We start from the raw sequence: 27,961 nt of genomic DNA on the forward strand, positions 1-27,961 counted from the left end.
GCTCTATTTGAGATACAGAACATGTGACCATGCGTTGGAAGTATTTTAATCCCTTAAGTACAGGTAGAGCTACTGTCAAACACTCAAGTTCTGCATTCAAAATTGTATTTACAGCTGCACCTATCCATATTTTATGTGTAATTATAAACGGGTTGCTCACAGTGACAAAACCACTAAGAATTATCGATAACACTTTGAACGGATGTGCTCAAGACTTACATGACACTATGTCATGAACATGGAAGAGTCTTTATGAATGTTTGTGACTGTTGTCATTAAGTGTCATTCGGTAAATGATGACATATTTAATGCTAAGTTAGCATTGTATGAGATGTTTGTGTTATGACAACTTGACATTAACCAAGACAACAATGTCAGTGTTATGACAACTTGACATTAACCAAGACAACATAACTTGTCATAAATATGTCATAGCAGGCCTAATCCTCAAAGTTAAATAAACTATTTAGCCTTGTGTGTTAACATTACATTAAACTATCGTAAGTGGTAGGTTTTTACATTTACTGTCATGAGACTATAATAATTGTGTCATGAATATTTTTTCCTTGACCTCAAGTGAACTGAAATAATTTGGACTTGTCATAAAGATGTCATGAACTTTGATTACACTGTCAAGTGCTTTTATAACGGTGTCATGAATAATTCCCTTGACCTCAAATAAAGTGGAACCATTTGGACTCGTCATTAAGGTATCATAAAAGTTATAAGGTTGGTTGGTTGGTTTTGTGGTGTATTAAGCATCTGCATGGCTTTTCTGCAAATGATATTGTCTGTAATTTAGTGCTTACCACAAGAATTCCAAACGTTATGCCTTTTACTAATATCAACCAAACTCTATAGCAGGAAAGCAATCAAACACAAGTGCAAAATTACAGGTATAACCAAAGCTTGGTGATTAATTATCAGTTTACACAGAATAAAAATGCTTGCAATATTGTTGGCAGTAGAATTGTAAATATTAGACATTCTGATTCACACTCCGTACCAGTTGGTGGCGGTAATGCACCAATTAGTTGTTTGCCAACCGCAAGTAAACCTAAAAAATGGTCATGACGTAGCGTACGTACAACCATATGACGTGCAACTAGGGTACGTGCCAAGTTGCATGGTACGTGAAGTGTGGCCAGTGCAAGTGTTCCTAGTGTTGTCGTTTATTGTTCTTACCTGGTTACGTGTTTAAACATATTTTGGACATGAGGAGTGTGGCAAAGCTCAAGTGTGGTGTGTGGTAAGAGTAAACCCAGTCGGAATTGTAATAGGACCACTCGCTCACGTCTTGTAAGCAAACTGCGACATTTAGCTTTGTAAGCTCAGCTGGGAACGTTAACGTAACGCTATCTTTGAACCGTACTAAATACGGTTAGAATGGTTACTAGCTTTAGTTAATGGCGAGCTGACTGTTGTTATTGCTGTTTTTTGACTTGGCTGAGGAAACACTCCACTTGGAAACTAATCTCTTCAAGTTATGAACGGGTCCCCAACAGCTCGCTAGGTAACGTTAGAACACAGGTCACCTTCCTTTGCAGCTGGGTGTGTATGACTTCTTTTACCTCCCCGACTTCTGTGACTGGACAATAATAACTTAATCTGACCAGAGGAATGACATATGACCCAGTATGTCAGCTACGTAACAGCAGAGCCGTCATTCAACGCGTCTATTTGGACGTGTCATTAAGTTCATGGTTGTGTGTTCACTTGTAAGAATGACTCGCCGCTCGGTGGTAAAGTTTGTGTGCCTTGGGAATCGAGCTGTCAGCCTGCTGTGTGGAAACTCCCTTCGCCCCGTTCACACTTCGATATGCGTCTCATCGCAGCAAAAAGCTGGATTCAAACCGGAAAAAGTAGCAGTTGTTACAAAGACTACGCGATATGAGTTTGAACTTCAGCGGTATCGCTATGCAGGGCTCTCTGAAGAGGACTTTAAACAGCTGGTAAGAGTGTCTTTCACTTTCAGGCATGCTTGTGACCTCCAACGCAAAACAAGCACTTTGCTGTTACATTTGTTGTCTGTTTTGCAGCTTGCTATGAAGGGCTCCAGCTACAGCGGCCTGCTGGAAAGACACAACATCCACACTAACAATGTGGAACACATTGTGAAGAGCCTGCGGTAGGATGTGGCCCGTCACAGAAAGATTATCACAGCCACATTCCCAAGAAGCACACAGTAAAGTGTTTCTTTTTGAGATGTAAAGGATTGTTTTATAATTGCGTGTTTGCAGGGGAGAAGGCATTGAAGTACAAGTTGTGAAGAGAGGAGAATATGATGAAGAAGTAGTTCGATGGGCAGATGCCATTATCTCTGCTGGAGGTAGGAATTTCTTTTGTTCTTTAGCCCTACTCTGCCAGTGACATTGATTCATTACATACACAGTATATAGGCAGTACATGTCATTAGGTCCAGGAAAGTAAAAAATGGTAAATGTTGGCTTTTACAGTTTTTATCAGTATATTAAATATACTATATTTAACAGTAGTATCTATACTATTTGTTTAATAAATGAACACTGTATGAAATAATATTCCTTGAACACCAACTTTTGTGCCCAGGCATGATGTACACAATGGACAGTACTTTAACTTATTCAACCGTGAGGGCAAAAAGTCACATGAACAAAGGCTTCAGACAACACATGCACATACACAATACAAGTTCTCTAACTGCAGTTTGTTTTGTTAGGTGATGGGACAATGCTACTTGTTGCCAGTAAGGTTTTAAGCAAGGACAAACCAGTTGTTGGAGTTAATACAGACCCTGAGAGGTAAAACACTGAACAGCACTTTTTGGGAAGGGCTTGGATTGTTATGTGTAAAGAACAATCGGAGCCGATATACTGTGGCTCTTTAGAAGTGGGGGAAACTCTTTAGGAAGTTTGTCTATAAGCACTTGAGAGTAAGCCTAACACATCATGTTATGTCATTACTTTACATTGTTACTATATAACAGTCCTCCTACATTTAGCTGCGTCCGTTACATTTCTCTTTTTTAACTATAGGTCAGAAGGTCATCTGTGCCTGCCTGTGCGATACACTCATGTCTTCCCAGAGGCACTGGAGAAACTCTGTCGTGGTGAGTTCAGGTGCGTATTTCCCCACAAATAATCCAAGCGCCGTTGTACTGTGACTTTCTTCTAGTGAACATGCTGCCCTGTTCTCCTGTGGGTGCTCTGTCACTTAACTTTAATCATCTTTTCCTATCTCATAATAGTGACAACCTACAAGTGAGTTACTTTGTAAGCAACTACCAAAAATAAATAATAAAAAAATATATATATATATATATATAAATATTAATAGTAATGTCACAGACGGATATAAAACAGTACATGTGACATGATGTCATAACTAATGGGATAACTGTCCGTCATCTTACCTGGGTACTGTCGTCTATGGGCAGAAACTATAATATCAGCTGTACAGCACCTGTTGCTTCACCAAAAAGACCAAAGTGACTAGGAAGGCTGGCATCACTTTCCACACGTCAGTATAGAGTAGATGAGACGTTTATTTTTTACATATACGTAGGTTAAAGTGCTCATATTATGCTTTTTGGCTTTTTCCTTTTCCTTTATTGTGTTATATATCTTTTTTTGTGCATGTTATAGGTTTACAAAGTGAAAAAGCCCAAAGTCCCCCCCAAAGGGACTTTGGGCTTTTTCACTTTGTAAACCTATAACATGCACAAAAACAGAAAACACTGTTCACAAACTGCTCCAAACAGCTCTATTGTAGTCCAGCCTTTACTTCAGAGACAAACGTGCGTCACTTTGTAACACACGTTATAATGCTCGCCTAGCTGCTAACGTGTCGCATCCTCATACTCTGCTTCTGACTGGCTAGTAGTCCTTACTTAGGTACTGAGCACGTGCGACTCCCAACAAAGATGGAACAGAAGTGAGATGCCTCACTCTGTAGCTAAAACAGAGAGCTCAACACACAGGGTGAAAAGAGGAGCTGCAGCAATGTGTAGTACAACAAAAAGTGTTATTTGATAATTAAACCATGCAAACCTATTCTGATATAACCTCTAAATACAAATATGAACCTGAAAATGAGCATAATATGAGCACTTTAACTAAAACTACAGAAAGGTCAGTGAACTACGTAGCTTGACTGTTGGCTACAAACGGACCAGCTGAGTTCTAACTTAAGTCAACGTAACTTCTAGCACTCAACAGCATTGATTTGTTAGCTAACTTAGTTTAAAGATAATGTTTAACGTTATAACAATGTTATTATTATAACCCTAACACTAACGTGTCAGATTTATTTATAGTACCAGCCTATAGGCAATAAGCTGAATCTATTTAGGATTTCTACATTAAAGATATTGCTTAATGTAGTTTATTAACCATTCAGAATATAAAAGACAGTAATTACATATTAAATTCAGGCAAAATTGAAAAAATGAAATTATTTGCAATATTGCACATTTATGAGATCATCTTCGTTATTGAATGCAATGTTTCTTCTATTGGAGCTATAATACTCCAAATTCTACCAAAATCTTCATTGTTTTTGGTTCATTCTAGACAGGCAAAGTTGTCTTATGCTCATTACTTTGAATGAAAAACAGTATTGATGTATTGGTAGAGAAATACAAGGATTGTAAAGACAACATTAGCCTCTTTCACCATAGGGTCCAATGCAGCAATTCTAATACTTCACCCAGGTAAGATGGCCGCCCTGTGGTTCCATCCCAGAATTTATATTTATGGTCACAGTGTCATGCAGAAACTCCCCAAAATGTCTCACTGCTGTTGTCTGTACATTGGTAAACAACTTGGGGCTGTTGCTCTGTTATTAGCTTAGAGTTCAAGATAAGTTTAAACCTGCGTTATCTGAAAAAAAAAGTCACGTGGATTCTAAAACCCCACTGCTGTGTCTTGAGACTGTGGGATAGCTTAAATCCAGTTACTGTGTCCCTTAGAAATCGCCTAACTGCTATTACAGGCCACTTTATCTAAGATTTATTCTAAACCTGCTGCTCAGGATTTTTTGATTGAAGTGCAATATAGAGTTGGTGATTTTCAGATCAATATCTGTTTAGATATTTATTTTAAAATAGATGATAAGCAGGAGATGTTTTAGGGCGTGGCAACACGCCAACCTGTCGATCAGGACACAGGCTTAGGATTGCGCATTGGACTGCGCCATTGCAACCATAAACAACAGTGGTTTCCCCGTGTCATCCTCCCCAGCTCCACCCTCCAATCCAATAATCGTCAAGTCCGGTTTCAAAAAACCAAGATGGCGAGCCAAACTTGAGTCTTCAAAACGGCAGTCCACAAACTAATGCATGACGTCACTGCTGATACGTCCACTGTTTTTTACAGTCTGTGGTCTTGACAGCAGATTCTTTTGGGGTGACGAGACGGTTTGACCATTTTTACGTCGGCCCAAATCTAGCATGGTACGGCTTGACTAGACTCTACTAAACTTGCTTCTATTTGTTTTTCCATTAGCAAAAGTTGTGGATAATACCTTGTACTTTTTTTGTGACACCACCTTGAGGTTCCAAGCGAGCTGAGCTGATACTAAATGATTACGTTAAACACTGATTGGTCAGAGAGAATCGTCACTGGCGTGACACCGAACTTCCTGCACAACCGTGGGGTTTTTAAATTGTGACCTCAATATTTGTATTCCCTCGACCCCGATTTAAAAAAAATAAATAAATAAAATAAATAAATTTAGCCCGCAAAGTTACGGTTTGCAATTGAAGAAGTGCAGATGTGCCTCTTTGGTTGACGATAAACAGGATGGATTCAGCAAGTGAATTAAAGATGATGCCACAGCAGTTTCATCCGTCTTCGCTATGGCGATCAGTTGAGAATCCCGCCTACGCTGAGGGGGTCCTATCTGCAGTGAAAGTCGATAACATGGCGATACAGTCTCTTTGGTGCAATAAAAGTGCATTCAGATGTTCCAATATGTCTAACTTGATTGTTGATGTTTTTTAATGTAATAACTTATCAAGCTGTTCTCACTGCATTCACTATAGTCTTCCGAATATAACTGTACAATATTTAAAAGACGACCCACTGGTTTAGTTTAAGCCAAATGGTCCTCTTTAGAGCAGACGTTGTCCCCTCACCTCTCCTGTGGTGTGTTCAGGTGGCTGTGGCGTCAGAGGATCCGTCTGCACTTAGAGGGCACAGGAATCAATCCCACCCCTGTGGACCTGCATGAGCAGCAGCTGAGCCTGGAGCAGCACAGCCAAGCTCACCGCATCACCACCATGGGCCGTCAGCAGAGTACGTCTCCAGCACCCATCATGTGTTCCTGTCTGACTGTGTGACTTGGAGTTAGATTGGCAATAATAGGCTGATATTGACCTCCAATTACAAACTTCATCAATATGTACACTACCGTTCAGACGTTTGGAATCAGCTCTTCAATGGATGTTTTTCTTCTTTCCTAAAGTAATAGCTATTTTAACAGAGATAAACACTGTATAATTCAGATACCTGATGTGTTATTTGCATTTAAAATAGTTTGGGCCCCAATGGAAGAAGAATTAAATAATTCAAACTTCCATATAGTCAATGTCCCCACAGGGTTGCATGACAGGGGAGAATATTGTTGGAACTTGCATTTTGAATTTGTTTTCAATTCAATTGTATTTATAGTATCAAATCATAACAAGAGTTATCCCAAGACACTTTACAGATAGAGTAGGTCTAGACCACACTCTATAACATACAAGGACCCAACAATTCTAGTAAGTCTCTCAAGAGCAAGCGTTTAGTCAGTTTAGTAAACTCCCTTTTAGGAAGAAACCTCAGACAGACCCAGGCTCTTGGTAGGCAGTGTCTGACGGTGCCAGTTGGGGGTGTGATGAATAGTGGCAATAATAGTCACAATAAAGATAATTGAACAGTGACTAGAAATAGTAGTTGTAGTAGTTCATGGCATAGCAGGCACTGCAGGGCGTTACAGGACGTAGCAGGGCACCGCAGAGCATAGCAGGACGTAGAAGGACGTAGCAGGACACCGCAGAGCGTAGCAGGGCATAGCAGGGCATGGCAGGGCGTGCATCAGGACCACGGCGACAGCTGCAACCATGATTTTCCAGTCCAGAAGAGCGTGAGTGACTCTCAATCATTATTGGAATATTTTTTGGGCCCTCTGCAGTCTACTCAGTGGCTAGATTGAAGATGTTTAAACTGTGATATGCTCAACTTCACAATAGAAGCACCATAATACGATGGTATTATGGTGCTTCTATTGTGAAGTTGAGCTTTGCTAAACATGTTGCCTATTAATTCCAGCATGTTATAGGCTGCATTATTGTGCACTTGAGACTGAAACAGGAACCTGTTCCTATTTACAGGGCTTAAAGTATTCCGGTACCGTGCCGGATCTCCGGCGTGCGGCCGTGAGGAAAACATTTTTAAATAATAATTGGGAACTTGCATGCAGTTTAATATTTTCAAGTCAATTAATTTCACCTACCAATAATATGAGAGGAACGCAGCTCTAACTAACGCAGGGCTTAAAGTACTCAGGCCTGGTACCCGATTTCTGGCGTGACTATTTTAGAAAAATAAATAAATTAAAAAGTCCACATGGGATTTGTTTTGGAAAATGGAGGCGACGTTTCATCAAACTTGGAGCATGTAGATACAGCTTTAGTTGAGAAAGGAGTTAAAAACAAATGGCGCTGGGCATGAATAGAGGACAAGAGGAAACGGGTGGAGACGGGAAGCCGTTTAGCACTTGGTGCCTCATTTTTGAGGGAAACTGGTGCTTGCTTCTGCAGCTGTTTAAGGAAGATACTGTACGGCATCAGCGGTAAGAAAGTGCTCGCTAGTCATTAGATGCTAGTCACAAAGCTTCGGTCCGTGCACTCTGTCATACGAGTATCTTACCGGCAACGACCGCTACCGCTGCGACTGCGCCTTCACTGACCGACCGTGTTTGTGATACAAACAATACGTGTGTGCACGTTCATAGCGGAACACGATTTGTCATTAACGATGGCCACTGTGTAAAAGCTATCTGAAGCCCAAGCTGCCTTGACAAAGCTGTCTGTTTGGAATCAGCATGGCAGGTATTTAAACATAACGGCCTTGTCCCAGAGTTTAGACGTCTAGCTATATGCAAAACAATGCAAAGTTTTTAATGATGTAAGTAATAACAGAACATCCATAAAGTTTGGTTTTCACAATGATTCATTGTGGGATTATGATATTATTGCAATATGTAAATCTACATTGACTCTTCATTTAACATATGGTTGGAAGAAGTAAACATTGATCCAAAACTTTTTACTTCTTAAAAATTGTGACTTTTATTATTGTGTAATGTAAGAAGGACTTTTTTAACTGTTTTGCCAGTCAAATTAACTTTAATGATTGTGCATATTGAAACATAACGTTTACAATCAAGCTTTTGTGGGAGGAGATTCCACACGTTTGAACAGTAATGTTTCTGTAAGTTGATGTTTTTATTCTCTCGCTGTTCTTCTACTAATTCAGTGGCATTTCTCAGGGACAGGAACACTACATGACAGCGTCTCCAAACCTAGACTCCTCCCGATCAGAAGCCTGAATGAGATCTTCATCGGAGAATCTCTGTCCTCCAGGTACCTCTGTCATCCTAACTGATGCACATAACTGTGTCTACCACAGGGTGAAGTTGAACTCCTTTTAAACCCCATGTTAACCTCTTGCTACATAGGGCTTCCTACTATGAGATCTCTGTGGATGACGGCCCGTGGGAAAAGCAGAAGAGTTCAGGACTCAGCATTTGTACAGGAACAGGATCCAAAGCCTGGTAAATTCCACTATACTTGACTTTCAACTTAACATTAAATGTTTCACCCGTGCCTAAAGCGTAATTTATGCTTCTGCGTAAAATCTACGGCGTAGCTACGTACGTAGGTACGGGGAGACACGGACCCACGCCGGAACCTAGGCCGTAGCCTGACGCGCACCTCTCGAAAAATGTAACTACACGTCGCTCGACCGTGGCTTGGTAGCGTTGCATTTCCCCCTGCTCCTGGTTCTCCTTCTCCATAAACAACATGAAATCAAGGAGAGGGCTAACTTTTCCTGCTCCAGATTTCCCACCGTGGTCAGAAAGCACAGTGGAGACTCTTTGTTGCTCTCACTATGACTCTAGAGTCGCTCCGAAGCTAATCGCCGTCACTCTCTCACTTCTCCCTCGCTCTACCACACTCTCCCAACCACACACGCACACAGACACATGCCGGCTCGACGCACACTCCAGCGCACAAGCATAAACGTCAGGCCACTTACGTGGGCTACGGCAAAAGCTCTGCGTGGAACCTCCGCACAACCATAAATCACGCTTAATCCTCATCCACTGTGAATTAAGGTTGTACTCACAACTGTACATAGTGTTATGACATCCCATGTTTTAAATCCTTTATTAAAGGGTAATTATTTCTTTTTTCAACCTGGACCCTATTTACCTATACATTGGTGTCTAGTGACTAATATGAACAAGAATCTTTGAGCAGCCCCAAACCAGGCTGCAATGTAACCCTATAGGGCAAAGGCGCATCGTCAATGTCTGTCCACTAAAAGTGCTGTTTTTGTCACCGACAGGCTCAGATTGTTATTCTAAGTGTTTGACAACTTTATGGACTATAAAATCTTTTTTTGTTTAAACCAGAAACGGCTCAGAAATCGCCATTGCCAAACTCCCCAGACTCCATTTAAATAAACAATACTTTAAGCGTGTATAGAGCCAGCATATTTCCACATGTAAATGGGTAAATTAAGGGTTTATTTCAACCAAAACCAGAGTGGTGGTTGTTGGAACAGTGGAAAGACGAACCTAGGCAGCGTTTGATAGTTTTATTTAGTTTCTGTCGACTTCGAATGAAATGTTTTACGCTGATAAAATTACTGTTTATATAAACGGAGTCTGGGTTTGGCGGTTTTCGGGTTTAACAAAAAGGATCTTACTCTTTAACAAAAAGTTTTGACCTCTGTAGGGATCCTTTCCATAATGTTGTCAGACACTTAGAATAATAATCTGAGCCTGTCAGTGGCCAAACAAGCACTACATTGAAAATGTACAATTGCCCAATAGCGTTACATTGTAGCTTGTTTCGCTGCTGCCAACTTCAGCAGTCTTGCTTAATAATGGACCGATTTCAAAGATTGTTGTTCCCATCAGTCACTTGGACACAAAAAAACATACTGTAGGAAAATAGCGTCCAGGTTGAAGAAATGAACAAAGTTACCCTTTAATCCACTTGTCTGCTCTTCAGTGTTTTCTCTCTCTTGGTCAGGTCATATAACATCAACAAACTTGTTGAACAATCTGTGGAGGAGGTTCTAAAAATTGGTACGTACCGTACGTGTGCAGGTTTTGATTTTAAAATGAAGTCTATGAACCATGTTTTGTTCTCCAAATACATCACCTAACTTCACTGACAAACACGTCTTTTCTCAGGGAAGTCTCAAACAGGTCTTGATATCCCGCTTAATCGTGACTTCATCGAAAAGGGTGAGTTGATATATATATTTGTATTTATTTTTTTGCCACTTTGTTTTTATGTGACAATGGTACCTGTGTGTGTTCAGTTACTGACGAATACAACGAGTCTCTGGTGTTCAGTCCGGATGAGAGACGTTTGTTCTACAGCATCAGGGAGCCCATCGTCAACAGAGTCTTCTCCAGCAGTCAGCAGAGAGGCTTCGCCAGCAAGTTAGTGAATTGTTTCTCAGTGTCAGAACAAAACTTAAAGACCTCCATATTATGCTCATTTTCAGGTTCATAATTGTATTTACATGGTTTAACATTTACATGGCACATCGTTCCATCGTTTTTGGGAGTCGCACATGCGCAGTAACTTGGTAAGGACTACTAGCCAGTCAGAAGCAGAGTAGGGCGGGCCCTGACAAGCAAGCTAATGTGATCCAAAACAAACCCGCTTCAGCCAAGGGGGTAAGCTTCTCCTCACAACACATAGATCCTATGGCGCCATTTTGATGCTACCAAGCCATCACCCCCCCGTTAGCATTCCATTGACTGCCATTCATTTTGGTGTCACTTTGACAGCGAATAACTTTACATCTGAAGCATTTAAAGACTTTATTTCTAAAGAAACACGACAATGTATAAAAGGCTCCATTACCTTGTATCTCACGTTATGGCTCCATAGCAGACGTTTTTGTAAAAATAGGCTAACGATTGTGTCATAACCACGAGACTTACTGTCGCACAGTAGAGGAATTACCGTATAGTATGTAATCGACTTACATTAGCTGTTTAAGGTTAATTACTAATGTTAACTAGCATTTTAGTTAGCAATAATTAGCCTGTGTCCATGTTATCTCCTTACATATACCTACGCTCTCCGTCTCTGCAAGATTGGGAATGATTGAGATTTCTCTTGGCACAGCTACCAGAAGACTTCCAACTTTCAGACAGGTTGCTCACGTCACATTTACGTTGTCTCTCTCAGTTGGAGGCTGCTCAGTAACGCTCGGCGCTCACCGGAAAAGTGCTTCTAATATCCTTCACTGGTCTCCGTCCAGAGCAACGGGATCTGTTGGTCCATTCTATATACAGTCTATGGCTTCAGCCGGTAACCATGGCTTTGGCTCCGCCGTACCAGGGCTCTACAGTGCGACCGTTTCACTCGCATTTGCGACTAAAAATAGATGTGTGCGAACTGTAAAATGTATTTAGGGGCACATGTGCGAATAACCTAATGTTAGGGTGTTTTCATACTTGACGTTTTTTGCAGACGTGGCTCCCATGAACTTCTCTACATTTAGTTTTACATGGTTGTCTTTCTGTCTTTACTGGAGCACATACAGCGTGTCTCAGAGCGGCCGCTCTCGGCTCGTCATTATATTGTGTTGGAGCGAGCCTGCTGCGAGCGTTGCCTGCTTGGCGTTTTGAAAAGTAGCCACAGTTGCTTTATTGGCATTGCTATCCCTGTTAACTGAACAAGTAGCAGAGCACATTACAGAGGCAACGTCTCTCTGCCGTCCCCTGTACAGGTAAAGCCGCCTAACACATGATCCGCTGTGAACCACTCTGCGCTGGCCAGGCCGTTGCTTTTTCTACGGGGGGAGCGGTGGAGCCCGAGGAAGCGCTGCCCTAGGCGTCTGTCCTCTGTCCTCGTAGCCGCTGATTTTTCAGCTGCAACTAAAACCAGAAGCAACGACGTATACATGCCTCACAGTTTGTCTCTGCGCCCTACCTCGCAGTTTTTACTCTGATCACGTGTAGGCGTGTTTCACAGCAACAGTAAAACTGTATTAACATCTACAGTATTTTACATTTCACATGCATGCTGAACCGTGGGAGTGGTCTGTTACACCACTACTGTATATTCAGTGTACTGATCAGTAGAACATGTATTTTAAAATAGAAAACATTACACTTCATAACGTTTTGTGTTAATAACACGTGTTGACACAATGCATCACTGTGCACCAACAGTAATAGCAGTTACCTTATGTAAGTCACCGTTAGCTGACTGGAGTGAATTCTCCAAAGGTCTGTCTGGATTTAGTGGGACATTTGTTGAACAATGACAATAAATGAACCTTGAACCATGGACACTTTAAAGTATAAATGATTACATCAACATTAAATAAATACAGTTTGAAGCTGAAATAATCAAAAACCTAGTTTAGGCTACTTGTTCTATTAAAATAAATGAAATCCCTTTGCTTGTAAATGACTCCTCGTATTCCTTTTTTATGAACGGAAAAACACATTATTTGATACATTTTCATTGCGCCCCTAAAATTCTTTATGCGCTCCTACATTTTTCTACTTAGGAGCACATGTGCTCCTTAGGGGAAAAGTTAGCGTTGAGCCCTGCGTACAAGCTAGACTGGAGCGAGACGATTCAGAGTGGTAAGTTCATTTAAATGTCAACAAATTAGTCTTTCATACGTAACGTTTTAATTCTGCACTGTCTCCTACAACTGTCTGAACTCTTGGGGCCTCCGCTAGCTCGATTTGAGAGCGTGCCACGCTAGCAGCTAGGCCAGCCTTCCAGCGTGTGTTACAAAGTGAAGCAAAATGACGCACAGTTGTCACGGACGTTTAGGTTGCACGACAATAGAGCTGTTTGGAGCAGTTTGTGAACAGTGTTTTCTGTTGGAGATGGTAAGTCCCTTTGGGGTGGACTTTGGGCTTTTTCACTTTGTAAACCTATAACGTGCACAAAAAAGATATACTGTATAACACAATAAAGGAAAGGGGAAAAGTCAAAAAGCATAATATGAGCACACTGTGTGTTGGTTATGATTTTGACACGTTAGCTTTCTTTTGAATGTTATGATGCCTCCAATGCTTCAGGGTGTCTGTCCGCTCACGGTGTTGGGACGCCTGCATGGTGGTCGATGGTGGGACTTCGTTCGAGTTCAACGACGGTGCCATCGCTACACTGAGCATGAGCGAGGAGGATGAGCTGCGGACCGTCGATCTTGAAAACTGAGAGGAGTCCAGAGAACACGACACTAGACTGGTGTCTCTCAGGCCAGCTGTTTAAAAGGATGGGGCTCTTTACCTTTTAGTCTCCGCAAGTGTTAAATATTTTTATACCTGGGGGGGAAAAAAAGGTATTATTGTTGCTATTGTTTTATTGAATGTGTGCATTTTCACAAAATATTTCCAACTCGGATTGTTTTTTTGCGTGTCATTCTCTATTCCACTATCCCCAGGTTAGAACAGGTTATGATCCTCTGTGTTCTAATGGCTTTGATCCATTTTAGAGATACTGGGTCGAGCAACATTTAAAGTATGTTACTATTGACTGTCTTTCAATGCATCACATCAACAGAGAGTCTCTAAGCAGAGGAATTGAATTTGTATCCAACAATGTATTTCAGATTACATTTTGTGTTGTGCTTTCACACCTGTGTAGCTTTCAGTTAATGACCTTTAATTGATAAGAATGAAGTTATTCTATATATTTTTTTTTTGATATTGTCAACAAATCTCAATTAGTCAGCCTCTCACTACTTTCTGACCTCCCAAGCTGTCTTTGTCACTCAACCCCAAGTCCTTTGGTTCTTACTGAAGACATAAGTCTTTGAAAACAGCTCACAAATATACTAATAAAAACTCAATAATTGACTTACTTCTTTTTTAATGAACACTACTCAGACAGGAGTAAATGGTGCATTTGTTGGACTGTTTTCAGCGACCGATTAATGACACTTGGTACTCTAGCGAGTATTTGTGGCAGCAGGACGATGTGTGGGGGATCGAGTCAAAATAAACTTGTGTGGGTGTTCCTGGTAATGAAAGGCACTGGGTGACATCGTTTGGCTCTGCTCATGGGATTTGTATAGATTACCAGACTTTCAAAAGTCTAATTTGTGCTTGTATAAAGGTTTATACAGTAAACTGAAAGCCCAGTGGCTGTCTGTTACGGCTTGTTTGGCGACTAAAGATATTTTTGGAACATAGCTTATATTTTTTTCTAGCTGTTTTAAGCCATTTGAGCTAAGGAATAAGTTTGATTAAGAAAGGAAAAAAAGATGTAAGTGCACTAAAAACACCATGCTTTAAAGGGGCATTTTGCTCAATGTTTAAGTCAAAGGTATGTCTTGTCTTGTAACCTTTCACAAGACCGGACGTTTGGAGCTTTAGAAGTGCTCCTGAAACAGCAGCATGTGCCTGAGGCGGACATGCCTAATATTTCCACAACCAAAACTACAGGGTGTATACTATATCTGATATAAAGTGAAACAAACAAATGTTTTGTTTTAACCAGCAAAGCCACCTGACGCTAAATGCTTAAACAATGCTGTATGGTGATGCTGAAATTCTAAATACGACACAGTTTGACCAACGTGGTGGTGTAGTCGTAATGATTTGAAATACTGAAGACAAATCTAGTCGGACTATTGTATGCACTTGTAATTCCAATTGATCAGTTAAACATTGTTGGTGCAACTTATATAACCCCTCACTGCCCTTGACTCTAAACCAGGACATGTTTTTTTTTTTTTTTAGGACCAGTTTACAAAAACAGGAAATTGTAATATGCAGCGTGCCAAAGGCAGCGTTCCTCGTGAGTATACTGTGTCAGTGTGTTAGGATGCGTTTTGTTTTTGAATCAGATAAAGTGAAATGGAAAAAGAAATGCTTGTGTGTGCTTACTCAAACTCAGAACTGCCTCATTGTCATCTACAGTCCATTTATTACTAATGGAACCACCGTTGACTGTGTGTGGGTAAAAGAGTCAAGCTGAAGGTCAGTTTACCTACATTACAAAACACACACACAAAGACATTTGCCTTGGCTCTACTGCTATCTAGCCATGCAGAGAGCTGTGGTTTTGTTCAGGTTGTTTGAGCTACAATTTTCTATTAGTTATTGTCTTTTTTCCAGATTAGAGCAATAGCCCCTCCGAATGTCTGTGCACGTCCCTGGGGGACATGTTACTACCGAATCCATAATGTGTACTGTACTTTTAATTAGGACTTGCGTTGTAATGGTACTTTTACTTGAAGTCTCTGATTAATCACATGTGGGATGTACAGGAGTGTAAATGGACTGTATTTATATATCGCTTTTCTAGAGTTAACGACTACTCAAAGCGCTTTTACATAGTACAGGAACCTTTCACACACATTCATACACTGGTGGCCGAGGCTGCCATACAAAGTCATCATATAAACATTCACGGTTACGTAAACTCCGATGACACACCATCGGGGGCAATTTGGGGTGCAGGGTCTTGCAGTAGGACACTTCGACAGGGATGGAACCACCAACTTTCTGATCGGTAGGCGACCGCTCTGGCACCTGAGCCACGGCCACCCTGTACTCAGAGGAATTTCATTGATCTATACATGTCTTGCGAGTATGTAAGCCTATAGGCCTATGAAAACGGTTCATACCTACGTCTATGTACACGTAGGTATGAACCGTTTTCATAGTATGTATATACACACACTCTTGCTGATGAAGACCACGTGATGTGAGATTTTTTTGTCAAAAATATTACTTTCAGGCTTTTATATTTTGTCCGTTTGACAAACCGCTAGGACTTCAAACGATGAAAACAACTCACACACAAGTTTCATTGGTTTACTTGTTAAGACTCCGAAGGGAAAATGAACAGTTCAAGTAAAAAAAAAACTCCCATTCCTAAATATTCAGTCATATGACAATATGAAAAATGGTAATATAGAGCATTAAACATACAGCACATCTACAGTGACATAATGCACTCATCATAAAAGCGACTACTGTCCAGCTGGAGAGCAGATGATAACCTGGTCCAGTGATTACAGTAGCACGCAGCCAGACAGTGGCAGCCTGCACACAAACGTACTGTCAGTTCAGCAACACTGTGCTTTAACAGGAATATCAACAGTCAAGAGATTCACGATCCACATACTTCATTTCACATTAAAACTTCTTCACTCAGTAAAATCATCTGCTGTCATTATTACAGCTGAGAACAAGACACGTCTGTCCAATAGCATTACTCAAATGTCTGAGGAGTGATCTGTCCCATATACAGTACCAATCAAAGGTTTGGACACACTTTCCCCAAAATGATAAAGTGTGTCCAAACTTTTGACTTGTACTGTATCTACAGACATCTTGCATCTGACAGAAGTAAACAGTCAACATCATACGAGTCTTTCAAACCATGTTTTCCTTATTTAAATATTTTGTAAACGCATTATTAGAACCTTAAACAGATTCAAAAATCTATTAAACATTTGTGTTAACACATTACCAACAAGAACTGGATGCAACATCCAAATCTGACATTCCTTAATGAAGTATTACATTTGCTCTACAAGCTTGCATGTTCAGTACTTTAAAATGGCTTGGTCAGGTATGTGACTTTAGTACCCTTAATGCAAGCTAACACTAAAAACAAACCATCTTCTGTAGCAGCAAGAAACACTGAAACATGGCTCCATCACCGCACAATGGGCTGGACGTGCGACAGGTTGAACCTCAGTCGACACTTGGTGTTCCACATGAAGTAGCCGACGGGCCTGGTGGCGGTGGCGGGCGTAGGCCGGGCGATGCTGGAGAACGGCAGCGTGTTGATGCCGACGAGAGGCAGCTCCTTCTTCAGAGAGGACAGGTGGCTGCCATTCACAATGCCGAACACGTCCAGCAGGCGCAGCATAGGGAACGTCTTACCCAAGTCACTGGAAATATTAGAAATATGACGCAAGTTAGGGTTCGGACTTCCAAACTCAGTCACTCTAAAGTAACGCAAGTAGGGCTGAACAATTTCGGGTGAAAAAAAATAATTATATATATATATATAAAAAAATTTGCGATTTTTCTGCCAGATATTGCGATTACAATTCAATATGCGGCATGTTGCACACATGAACCATGACAAAACAAAACAAATTGGCGGTACCAAAAATGGATTTTCTTTTTGGCACCTATAGCACATTGCGCATCACCACAAGCCTGTAAACACAGAGGCTTCAATGAATGAAGAAAATATAGTACATACTGGCCATTTAAGTACAGTAGGCTACCGAAAATAGTGACACATTACACATTGAACTAAATATGGCCGATACAGGCACTCAAGTCATTTAAAAATTAACTCGCAAACAGGGGTGACTCGAGATCGCGATTTTATAACGATTTATCGTGCAGGCCTACATGAGACACCATCAAAACTGCTCTATATTCTCATGCAGGGATGAGAACATAGATATGAATTTCCAGCAATAAGTGAAGTTTCTTTTGACAAGCATGGAACATTGAACAGTAAAACACAAACATTTATCCCAAAACAATTCCAATAAAAAAAAAATATCAGTACTTTCCTGTAAACTGAAACGTCTGATATGCCTCAGTTCAATAGCAGCATCTACATATGGCACCTTCTACAATCATGTTAAATAAAGTCATAAAGAAAGAACTGAAAAACCCAGTAAAAAAAAAAAAAAAAAATAGGACATTTCTGTTAACAATCTGTGATATGTAACAATATTCCAGCATTTATCTTATAAAAACAAACCGTAAATATAATAAAATGATGAATAAAACATGTTTAACCAAATGTGACACCAAACAGTCAACTTAATACCCCACAGTCAATGAATCTCATTCTTCACTTGAAAGCGATTCATCGCTCCGCCCTAAACCGAAGCATGGACGGTGACGGGAGAACTTACGTGAGAGCAGCGAGGTGAATGTGATAGCAGCGACTCAGGGACAGATGCACCAGAGCCTTCAGTTGTTTGAGGACAGGGAAGCAGTCGGCCATCAGCAGAGTGCTGTCACTGTAACACAGAGGAACCAGCTTGTTGGCAAACGGTTGCCTATTTACACATCCAGCAGACAGCAATCTTAGCGTTATGTGCACGAGTTGTGTGTCAAGTGTGCGTCGCTGCCACTCGGTGCCGAGCAGGGAGCGCACGGTGGTTTATCTGAGCTTTTTCTCTAAAAACAGATACCGGCGGTCGGAACAACGCTAAAGGAGGCAAGGCATGCAATTAGCGTAGTCCTAATGGCACTGTGTGCAAATCCATAGTGTGATGACTTTAACTTTGTTGTGCACAAAAGGGGGAATTTGTCTCAAAAAACACAGACTTGAACATAAAACATAATACCTACATGACAAAACATGTTAAGACAAATGCTAAAACTTTCAAAACAAGCTCACATAAAACAATGTACCGTATTGGTCCGAATATAAGACAACACTGATTATATATGAAATACTTTTTCAGACTCTTTTCTATAGTCGGACCAATAGGGTACTTCAGTGAGAGCATGACATCAGACATGGAGTACATCCAGCCATCATCCAACAGAGTCATCCACGGCAGTGTTTACTCTATGTTGATTTTACCGTGGCGGCCCGCCACAGTATAATTTCTGCCGCCACGGTATCAGAAATAGGGCAGACGGACAACAGGCTTTCCGCTATGTACACCGCGCGCCGCCGCTCCTTCAGCTGTTTATGAAAAAGTCATAAAGTCGTTATTACACGCCCCGACTCCGCAGAGCCGTCTGCTCTACTGAACTGAAGCCAACTGTCATCCGCTCTCTCTCCCCTTTAGGGTGAGCAACTGGAACAGTGACAGGACGTCATCACTCGCAAAGTCATGGCAACCAAATAAACAACAGGGCGAGTACTACTTGTCACTCAATCTAAGGCAAAGAGACAAACGGCGACGAAAGCCGCAACATGAAATCTGCATGGAATATGACAGCTACAGTTTATTGGAAAATACCATTGTGGACACTGAACTGGATGAATTAACGGTTTATCAGACCCCAGATGAGACAAGAAGCTAACGTTAGCGAACGCTGCGGTTTTAAGTTCAATTCTAAGTACCCACACATGTACAGTACATGTATAAAATGCCGTGCCATACAAAACATGTCGGTCAGTATCTCACCTTAAATCTAGCGTTTGAATATCGGGGCACCTCGTCACCAGCACCTTCACATCTGTAAAAAAGACATATCACAGATCTTTAGGTCAGTAGCAAAGTGAACATTTGTGATGATGTGCTCTACTATGAATTTCTAAAGTGACACGAGGTAAGATCGATGTGCACAGATGTGGACAGAACCAGTATAGACACTCGCCCAGTGTCGATGGAATGCAGTCGGCATGCGAGCCTGACGCAGACATGACGGTCACGGGTAAGAGCGTCCCTATTCTAGACATACACTCATGCTCTTCCCATTGCTACAATAACGGACAAAAAACCCTGAATATTGGCATGGTAATGAACCGATTAGCACCAACACCACAACTTACCGTCTAGCAAGAGGTTCTCTCGGTATCCGCTGAGGTTGACGTGGGTAGCAGTGGGGCTCAGATTATTAACAACACTCTTCACATGATTATTGTTGAATTCACACCATGATATGTTCAACTGCTCTATGCTGCGCAGGAAAAACAAAACAAAAAGAAGACAGCATTAGCAAACTGCAGAGATGGAGAATGGATAAAACCGACTGTTATTTGGAGAACAGGATTTAGACATACGAAATGGACCGAGTAGCTGACCTGACACAGGATTTGAGCATGTCGGCCAGCGCGGGACCAGAGAAGCTGGAGCAGCCGCTTAGGTTGAGCTGCAGAAGGTTTGGGTTCTTGGACAAGGCGCTGACAAAGGGACAGAGGGGGAAAATAAATAATCAAATGTCATCCAACAGAATCAGTTACTGAGAGAAGACCACATGCGCGCGCACACACACAGGCTAAAAAAACAAAAAAAACAACAGTAAACACCCCAACTCCACAATAACATGGAGATTTGCACACAGCTTCTATTTATACTGCCATTTCTGCACATGATGTACATGTTGCAACGTAGAAATAACAGCTTCAGAGCTGGCCTAAAATTCTCAGACATTCATCAGACATCAGTGAGCTGAGGTGTATGCATGTACATATTGATTTGATCCCATACTTACTCACATAAAATCAACTTCTACTTAGAAAGGTGTAGAAGTCACCAACATAAACGAGTAAGGTAAACGGGGTGAACGTCAATCCCCGATCAAGCACTAACGTTAACTAACGTTTATGTCAGCTATCCGAAGTTCTGTGTGGAGCTGAAGAGTTGAAAACTCACCTGATGATTGTGTCTGAGAGCTGCAGGCCCTCCAGGCTCAGATACTCCAACAGCCTGCACTGACAGATGATGCTCTTCAGAGATGAGGTGGGGATGATGGAGCTGGACAGATCCAGCCGAACTAACTGCAGAGGGCTGAACAACACAAAAGACAAAACGTTTTTTCTTTCTTTCTTGTAAAAATCACTTTGGGTCTGTCCCCCCCCTTTTAAGAAATGTTTATTTGAGAAGACAGAAAATAGCCCATGTAACAGCAGCTCACATTGTTGAAATGTGAAATCAACGTTTGTTTTGTGGAAATACTGGAAAAGGCAAATAAAAGATGGAGTTTACAGCTATGTCCAGCAACAACAACAAAAAACTACACTAGCAAACGGCCTTTAAAAGGCCAGAGCTGTTTGACAACATAAATTATACAGGTACAGTATTATTATTATTATTATTGGAACGTGGTGAGCAGGCGTGTAGGGTTAGTCCATTAAAGACCTTTCAGTCATTCAATTAATTTGTCAGATAAAGACATTTTCCCGTAAATATTGAATGGCAGCTACATTACACATGATCTTATTAAAAAGACTTAAGACACTTTATATATATATATTTTTTTCTTATTGTCAACAACTCCCATGAAAAGACAAACACCATCGGCCTCTTAAAGGACAATTCCGGCGCAAAATAACATAACGTGTACCGAGTCGACCATTCTCTGGGATCTAGGGCTGTCAATCGATTAAAAAATGTAATCTAATTAATTACATACTCTGGGATTAATTAATCTAAATGAATTGCATACATAATTAACGGTGCCTGAACCGATATTTAAAGAAAAAAAGGGTACTAAACAACATTAAAGAACGGCTTGTTTATCGCTAAGGCCATATGGTCAAAATGAAATGATTTAATAATAATGTATAACAATAACTTTTTTTTTAACGTTAACAATAACGTTTTTGGACAACAATGAGCTCTATGGCACAGAGGAAGAAGATGTATCACACACCAGACTATATACGACGCTAGCACATCCTCCAACTCCGGGCAGCCTTCCTCATCTCTCCCACTTACCAATTCTGCATGTGACGTGACCTGCAGCACTCCACACTCCACCTGAGGAGCGGTCAGCTCGGTGCCTCTCAAAATCTGACGAAAATCTTTTAAACTGACCTTTTGTCGATCCAAAAAAAAAACAGACAGATTCAGCCACTGTATGGCCTATTTCTCGCTTAAAATGTTTTGAGAAACACTTCTCGGTGAACTATTTTCGTAAAATAGGAGATCGTATTCAGAACGAGACGCCATTAGAGTCTGTTTTGAAATTCGGGAGCAGCAAGAACAACGCGACGCGTTCGTCCAATCAGCTGCCATGTGTTGCGTTCGTCACGCTCATCCCCCCCCTCGTCGTTTATATACTGTCTATGGCCGTTCCTTGCCACTAAATGCTTTTTTACTGGAATTGTTGGGTCTTTGTAAATTATAGAGTGTGGTCTAGACCTACTCTATCTGTAAAGTGTCTTGAGATAACTCTTGTTATGATTTGTTACTATAAATAAAATTGAAGTAGATACATTCAGTTTTTGGTTGGCTCTTCGCTAGGGCTGCACTAACTAACTAACTAACTAACTAACTAACTGTCATTGTGATGTCAACTAGATCTTTTTTTGGGGGGGTTCGGCCAAATACCGAATCCACTGGTGAAGATTCTGGCGAATGCGAATACTACTCCCAGGGCTTTCAAAGCTGGTAATGGTGGTCTGGTTAACACCAGTTTTTAGCTGTGACTGTCCTTCCTTTGCCGTACCTGAAGTTGCTGCATTCTGGCTGCTGTCTGTAGATTCCTTCATGCACAACTCGTATTCTTTCGGATGTTTCATACGCAAATGTTTTAACAGCGGTGATGTTGTGTATTGTTCAGGGTCCTCGCCACCACCAGACTAAATCGGCATTGCAGATTGAACATGTAGCTGGACTTGAATGGCCTTCTTTTGGCTGAAAGTACTGCCAAACACTTTCTGCCCACAAGTTCCATTTCCACATTCTCACAGCCTACTGCATTTGTACGGTCCACCGACGTAAACACCTGCCCGTAATCAACGGCGCCGTCATTACGTCGACCAGCTGCTGGACTCACCCTATGCCTGTGAAGTCCAGCTCTTCCACGAAGGAGCGAGGGCAGCGCAGCATGCGGACTCCGGTCTTCAGCACCTGCTGCAGAGCTGAGCCCGTGTGGGTCAACCCCTCCAGATCAACGCTGTGCCACAGAGACTCATCAAACCTGGGACAGACACAGGCAGGGAGGGAAGCAGTTTAATTCAGTTTGAAAAGGTCTCAGACAGTCTGCAGTAAATAGCCTTTTAGGTTCTCAGGACCCAAATTGAAATGTAGTGTGCTCCAGGGGTCCAAGCTCATAAAAAAAGTAAAAGTACAATTACCATAATATTCTTTAGTCTAATATTAATACAGGCAGACACATCAATTAAAATACTCATATCTATAGACTCTTGAGTAACTTTTTTTTTTTTTTAACATTACCCGTTGGTGAATGAGTTCCATTAATCAGTGGTTCTGTAAGTGGGGTCTTTGAAGGGGTTCCAAAACAAAAAGGGGAATCTTTTTTTTTTGTATGACATACAAAAAAAAAAAATGACATATTGGCATGACATAATGGCATATAAAAAAAGCAAAAATTCTACCAGGTAGGGGACCTTCGCTGGGACAAAGTCTTATCAGATGGGGGTCCGTGGTCTAATTTGTGTCAGTTTAGGGGTCCTTGATGTGAAAAAGTTTGAGAACCACTGTCGTAAATAACCAACTACAAGAAAAGAATAAACAATGAAAAGTGCAGAATAAAAATGACATGAGATTCGGAAGCCGTTAAATCAGGACAAAACTGAGAGGAAGAACATTTCACTCTTGTGTCGCACTCTGAAAAGCACTAGTGCGATCTAGTGATTGGAGACTCACGCTAAGCGATGCCAGCGCTTGCAAACTATCGTCATCCTGAGGAGGTCCTGCAGAGGAATATAGAACAGTATCCTGAGAAGCAGCTCATCAGGAAGGTGGTCCCATGAAATGCCTGCTGGGGGAAATAAAAAAGGCATATGAGCAAAGGCTGAGTTTATCACAGCTACAAACAAACCACTGCAGCTGCTTAAAAAAGGTGATCAGAAAGAGGTTTCCTACATGTCGTGGATTCTTTTTTCCTCCTTGATCTTCTGGCCAGGACAAACTGGTTGCGGTCGTTCTCTTTCCCCTTGCTGATGAGCCGTTGGTGCTTGTGGTGTGGTGACCACTGCTGGATGAGCTCTGTTGGAGTGCATTCGATGTCCAGGCCCTCACTGAGGCAGCCTTTGGACTTGCGTTTGTTGTTCTTCTTGGACTCAGACAACATGGAGCCCTGAAGACTCAGGCAGGGCAGATCCTGCAGTGGCATGCTGTGGGTGGAAAGAGAAAACTAAACCAAACACTTCTTCAAAATGTTGCCGAGGTTACGCAACGCTTTATTCTTACATTTTTACTTGATATTAATCTCACATAAGGATTCAATCGCGACCTAGCTTCCTCCAGTGAACAACATCTGCCCGCCATAATGATGCTACAACCAGCGGTGTGACCGCGCAAATTCTAACAGCAAAAGAAAACGCAAATACATTGTCACTTCTATTTTCAAGCAATATGCGTGCAGAGTTACACGAGCTTTTATATAGTATATTCCGTAGTTAGTTTACACTTTATTTAACCAGAAATGAAGCCTTCATGGTAGACCTGAACGGAGGCCTGGCTGACATGAAAGCGCGGTATCGACTATTATTAGCTTCAGTTTTATACTAAAGCTGCCCAGAATGGCGAATCGCAAACACATGTGGTTGACAACTAACGTTACAGACTTGCAATTCATTACATTCAATGAATAACGTTAACGTTATTTATTGAATCGCTGCACAATAGCTAGCTTACCATGCTGTAACTCGTTAGCGTTGGTTTATTTTCTTACATGGATGGCATCTTAACGTTATCGCTGGTGCAACAAATTATAAAAAAACATTAGTAACCATACCTGTGTTTTGGCATTCCCTCCATTCAGCTCTCAAATATGTATGTAGAGAAATGCGCATGAAAAAGCTGGCTGTTTTTAGTTTCACCGCAGCCCTCCAACCAAGACTCTTTAAACTCACCGCCGAGAGCAGCAGGGCGCTCTGTATTTACCACGTCACTGACGTTTCTGCGTCGTACGTCTTACGTCATACGTTTTGCTGAGTAGGGATTTGTTAGGGTTAGGGGAAGAATACCAGGGCAAGCCAATCAGAGGCAGAATAAGGCGGGCCACGAGGCACGTCCTTTGGCGTCGACATGTCTAGCGGATCCGATCTAGCATGGACTACACCCATAGACCGTATATAAGAAGACTACACCAGAGAGTTTACATAAACGGTAGAGAATTTTAGGCATCCAGTAGCCTAGCTTATACAGACATAACACAACAAACACACACACAAACACATATATCTCACATACATAAAAACCACTCACAGAAATTTAAATAGTTAACAAATTGTGAAGTGATTACATTGGTCTGGTATGGACTGACCATGTGATGAAATGACCATGATAATGTGCTATGGTAGAGTGTGTGCAATGGTGGTAGTGCAAAAGTGAACAGTGCAGGGATTGAACAGTGCAATAGCTTATTACTAAATATTAACAGAACAATATATAACAGGGAATAAATTATAAGATGTAGATGTTATGACCACAGTCCAGATTGTGTAGGAGGGCTAATATAGCCTATAAGTCAGTCAGGTGTACAGCAGACAAAGTGATATAATGGTATAGGGGCTGAGAGAGACAGGCTCATGCTGAAAAGTCCATTTCTCCCCTCCCCCTTTGTGTGGTATTGAAGAGTTGGATGGCCCTGGGGACAAAGGACCTCCTCAACCTGTCTGTTGAGCATGACAGTGACAGAAGTCTGCCACTGAACATGCTTCTCTGTTTAATGAACGTGCTGTGTAGTGGGTAGCGGTCATTTTCCATGATCGCCTGCATCCTACTCATGGTTCGATTCTCTGCAGTTGCTGTGAGTGACTCCAGCTCAATGTCAACAACAGAGCCAGCTATCCTAACCAACCTGTTCAGTCACCCAGTGTCTCTCTTCTTGCTGCCTCCCCAGCACACCACATAATAAAATAGGACACTGGCAATGACTGACTGGTAAAACACCTTTAAATCATACACACGTCACACAAAAAAACTTATAGAAAATGATATTCTGGATATTAAACCTGTTTCAATTCAATAATTAAATAAAACCACTTTAACATGTACTTGTTTATCCCCTGTCTCTAACACACCCATCTTACACATCTCTCCCCACCCTTCCCATATCTACCTACAGCCTATTAGCACATGTTCAACAGTGTCCCTACAATTACAAATCCCACATTTATATGCCTCTGTCTTTTTCATCATATATAAAGTATCAATAAGTCCTGTATGTCCTAATCGTAACCTAGCAAAATCTTCTTTCTTACATTTACCTCTATACTTCTTACTTTGACAAACTTTAGAATTTTGGAATATTCTCTACCCTTATTGTCATTTTTCCAGAGTTCTTGCCAAGAAGTCATTATTTCATGATGAATTATTGATATCGTTTCTGACCTCCCAAACTAATTTCTAAAATATAATTACAATTTTAATTAATTTTCAATTCAATTCAATTGTATTTATAGTATCCAATCCTAACAAGAGTTATCTCAAGACACTTTACAGATAGAGTAGGTCTAGACCACACTCTATGATTTACAAAGACCCAACATTTCTAGTAATTCCCCCAAGAGCAAGCATTAAGTGCAACAGTGGCGAGGAAAAACTCCCTTTTAGGGCGAAACCTCAGACAGACCCAGGCTCTTGGTAGGCGGTGTCTGACGGTGCCGGTTGGGGGTGTGATGAACAGTGGCAATTATAGTCACAATAAAGATGATAAAACTGGAACAGGGCACTGCAGGGCGTAACAGGGTGTAGCAGGGCACTGCAGGGCATAGCAGGACGTAGCAGGGCGTAGCTGGACGTAGCAGGGCACTGCAGGGCATTACAGGACGTGGCAGGGAGTAGCAGGGTACTGCAGGAAGTAGCAGGACGTAGCAGGGCGTTGCAGGGTACTGTAGAGCGTAGCAGGGTGTAGCAGGGCATAGCAGGGCACGGACTTGATTTAGGTGCCACCCTAATCCAAGGAAAACTTCTGGGCAAAAAAAAAAAACATAAGGACTCCGGGGAAAAAGCTCCCCAGAGCCCCCTGCAACATTCCCTTGTTCCAGAGCAGCAACAACACAACACCGACCATGTGGCATTCCGGTCTTGCTTGTTTTTTTCATTTTATAGCATAAAGGGACGCCAATTATTTATTTTTTTTCCCTAGGATGGCGAAGGCATGGGGTAAGGCTTGACCCACCCTGCTCTCCCAATTGGCTAGTACTCGTTGGGTTGGTTAGGTTTAGGCAAGAGTGGGATTGGTTAGGGTAAGAATGTCAGGGTTAATCAGACAGAGGACAGGACAAGCCTTCGCCATCTTGGGAAAAAATACTGGCCAAGGGACTCATGAATGGCCAAATTATCTTAAGTAGATCCTCTGCCCTCCCCAGGCCGCTTTAAGAATGTGCACACTAATATTATCAATCATCATTACCAACACCGGAGATCCTCAGGGCTGTGTCCTTAGCCCTCTATACAAATGACTGTACCCAGGATGAACCTAAAATCCACTACAACCTTTACAGGTGAACTTAATGTGACCTTCTCTAAACTTTTGAATGCGCATGTCCAACAGTTCAATGTTTCAGTACTTTCTGCACAACTTGCTGTTCTCTAACAAGGAGCTTAACGGCAAAATTCACAACAGGTTTTGATCCATGAATCGACCAATACATTTCCTGGTTCAATTAGAATTGGTATTCAAACAGTCCTCCTTGTCATGCTGTTCACATTTTGACATCATGAGACTAAGACGACACCTAACAATTGATCAACAGTACCTTGCCATTGCAAGGCTTCAAACAGGATGTTCTCAGACGGAAGTGGTAGCTTACAGTGTCACAGAGTGTCATTGGCAGGTTGCAACAGAGATACAGAGAGACTGGAAGAGTCACAGAAAGGCATAGAAGTGGACGCCCATTGGCCGCATCCCACACTGATGACCGCTTCATTGTGAACAGTGCCCTGCGGAAACGGATAATGAATGCCAATCAACTCCAGGTACATTTAAGGGAGGTGAGAGGCACCCAAGTGTCACGTCAGACCATTCAAAACCGTTTATATCAGCGTGGTCTGCGTGCTAGACGACCTGCAAGGGTACCTGACCACACCACCAGGCACAGGCGTCATCGTCTTGCAAG

The 27,961-nt window shown here is 41.6% G+C and overlaps 2 protein-coding genes across 4 annotated transcripts; one reads left to right on the top strand and one right to left on the bottom strand.

Moving 5' to 3' along the window:
- Window positions 1-1,104: 1,104 nt before the first annotated feature.
- Window positions 1,105-15,121, top strand: nadk2 (NAD kinase 2, mitochondrial). 2 transcript variants are annotated; one of them, XM_078270992.1, is made up of 12 exons: window positions 1,105-1,952; window positions 2,040-2,128; window positions 2,241-2,329; window positions 2,699-2,780; window positions 3,015-3,098; window positions 6,136-6,275; window positions 8,515-8,608; window positions 8,704-8,799; window positions 10,268-10,344; window positions 10,453-10,506; window positions 10,584-10,707; window positions 13,327-15,121. In XM_078270992.1, the coding sequence occupies exons 1-12, from the start codon at window positions 1,701-1,703 to the stop codon at window positions 13,463-13,465; spliced, it is 1,320 nt and encodes a 439-aa protein (XP_078127118.1). In that variant the 5' UTR covers window positions 1,105-1,700; the 3' UTR covers window positions 13,466-15,121. The 2 variants fall into 2 exon arrangements, with proteins under 2 accessions (XP_078127118.1, XP_078127119.1); XM_078270993.1 differs by having other exon boundaries at window positions 10,289-10,344.
- A 936-nt stretch (window positions 15,122-16,057) lies between these two features.
- On the bottom strand, window positions 16,058-24,768 carry skp2 (S-phase kinase-associated protein 2, E3 ubiquitin protein ligase). Of its 2 annotated transcripts, none has more exons than XM_078272076.1 (10): window positions 24,631-24,768; window positions 23,757-24,007; window positions 23,538-23,649; window positions 22,705-22,848; window positions 20,577-20,711; window positions 20,006-20,104; window positions 19,754-19,881; window positions 19,386-19,437; window positions 18,153-18,260; window positions 16,058-17,159 (listed from the first exon to the last, which is right to left on the bottom strand). In XM_078272076.1, exons 1-10 carry the CDS (start codon window positions 24,651-24,653, stop codon window positions 16,922-16,924), a joined length of 1,290 nt encoding a protein of 429 aa, XP_078128202.1. In that variant the 5' UTR covers window positions 24,654-24,768; the 3' UTR covers window positions 16,058-16,921. The 2 variants fall into 2 exon arrangements, with proteins under 2 accessions (XP_078128202.1, XP_078128201.1); XM_078272075.1 differs by having other exon boundaries at window positions 23,538-23,652.
- Between the last annotated feature and the right edge of the window lie 3,193 nt (window positions 24,769-27,961).

This window comes from Sander vitreus, chromosome 16 (assembly GCF_031162955.1).
Source record: "Sander vitreus isolate 19-12246 chromosome 16, sanVit1, whole genome shotgun sequence".
Taxonomy (NCBI): Eukaryota; Metazoa; Chordata; class Actinopteri; order Perciformes; family Percidae; genus Sander; species Sander vitreus.

Coding starts and splice junctions, on each gene's coding strand:
- nadk2 (XM_078270992.1), top strand. CDS start 1,701: ATGGTTGTGTGTTCACTTGTAAGAATGACTCGCCGCTCGGTGGTAAAG. Junction 2,330..2,698: donor TGCCATTATCTCTGCTGGAG/GTAGGAATTTCT, acceptor TTGTTTTGTTAG/GTGATGGGACAATGCTACTT. Junction 3,099..6,135: donor CTCTGTCGTGGTGAGTTCAG/GTGCGTATTTCC, acceptor TGGTGTGTTCAG/GTGGCTGTGGCGTCAGAGGA.
- skp2 (XM_078272075.1), bottom strand. CDS start 24,653: ATGGAGGGAATGCCAAAACACAG. Junction 23,653..23,756: donor GAAAAAAGAATCCACGACAT/GTAGGAAACCTC, acceptor TATTTCCCCCAG/CAGGCATTTCATGGGACCAC. Junction 18,261..19,385: donor ATTCAAACGCTAGATTTAAG/GTGAGATACTGA, acceptor TCTGTGTTACAG/TGACAGCACTCTGCTGATGG.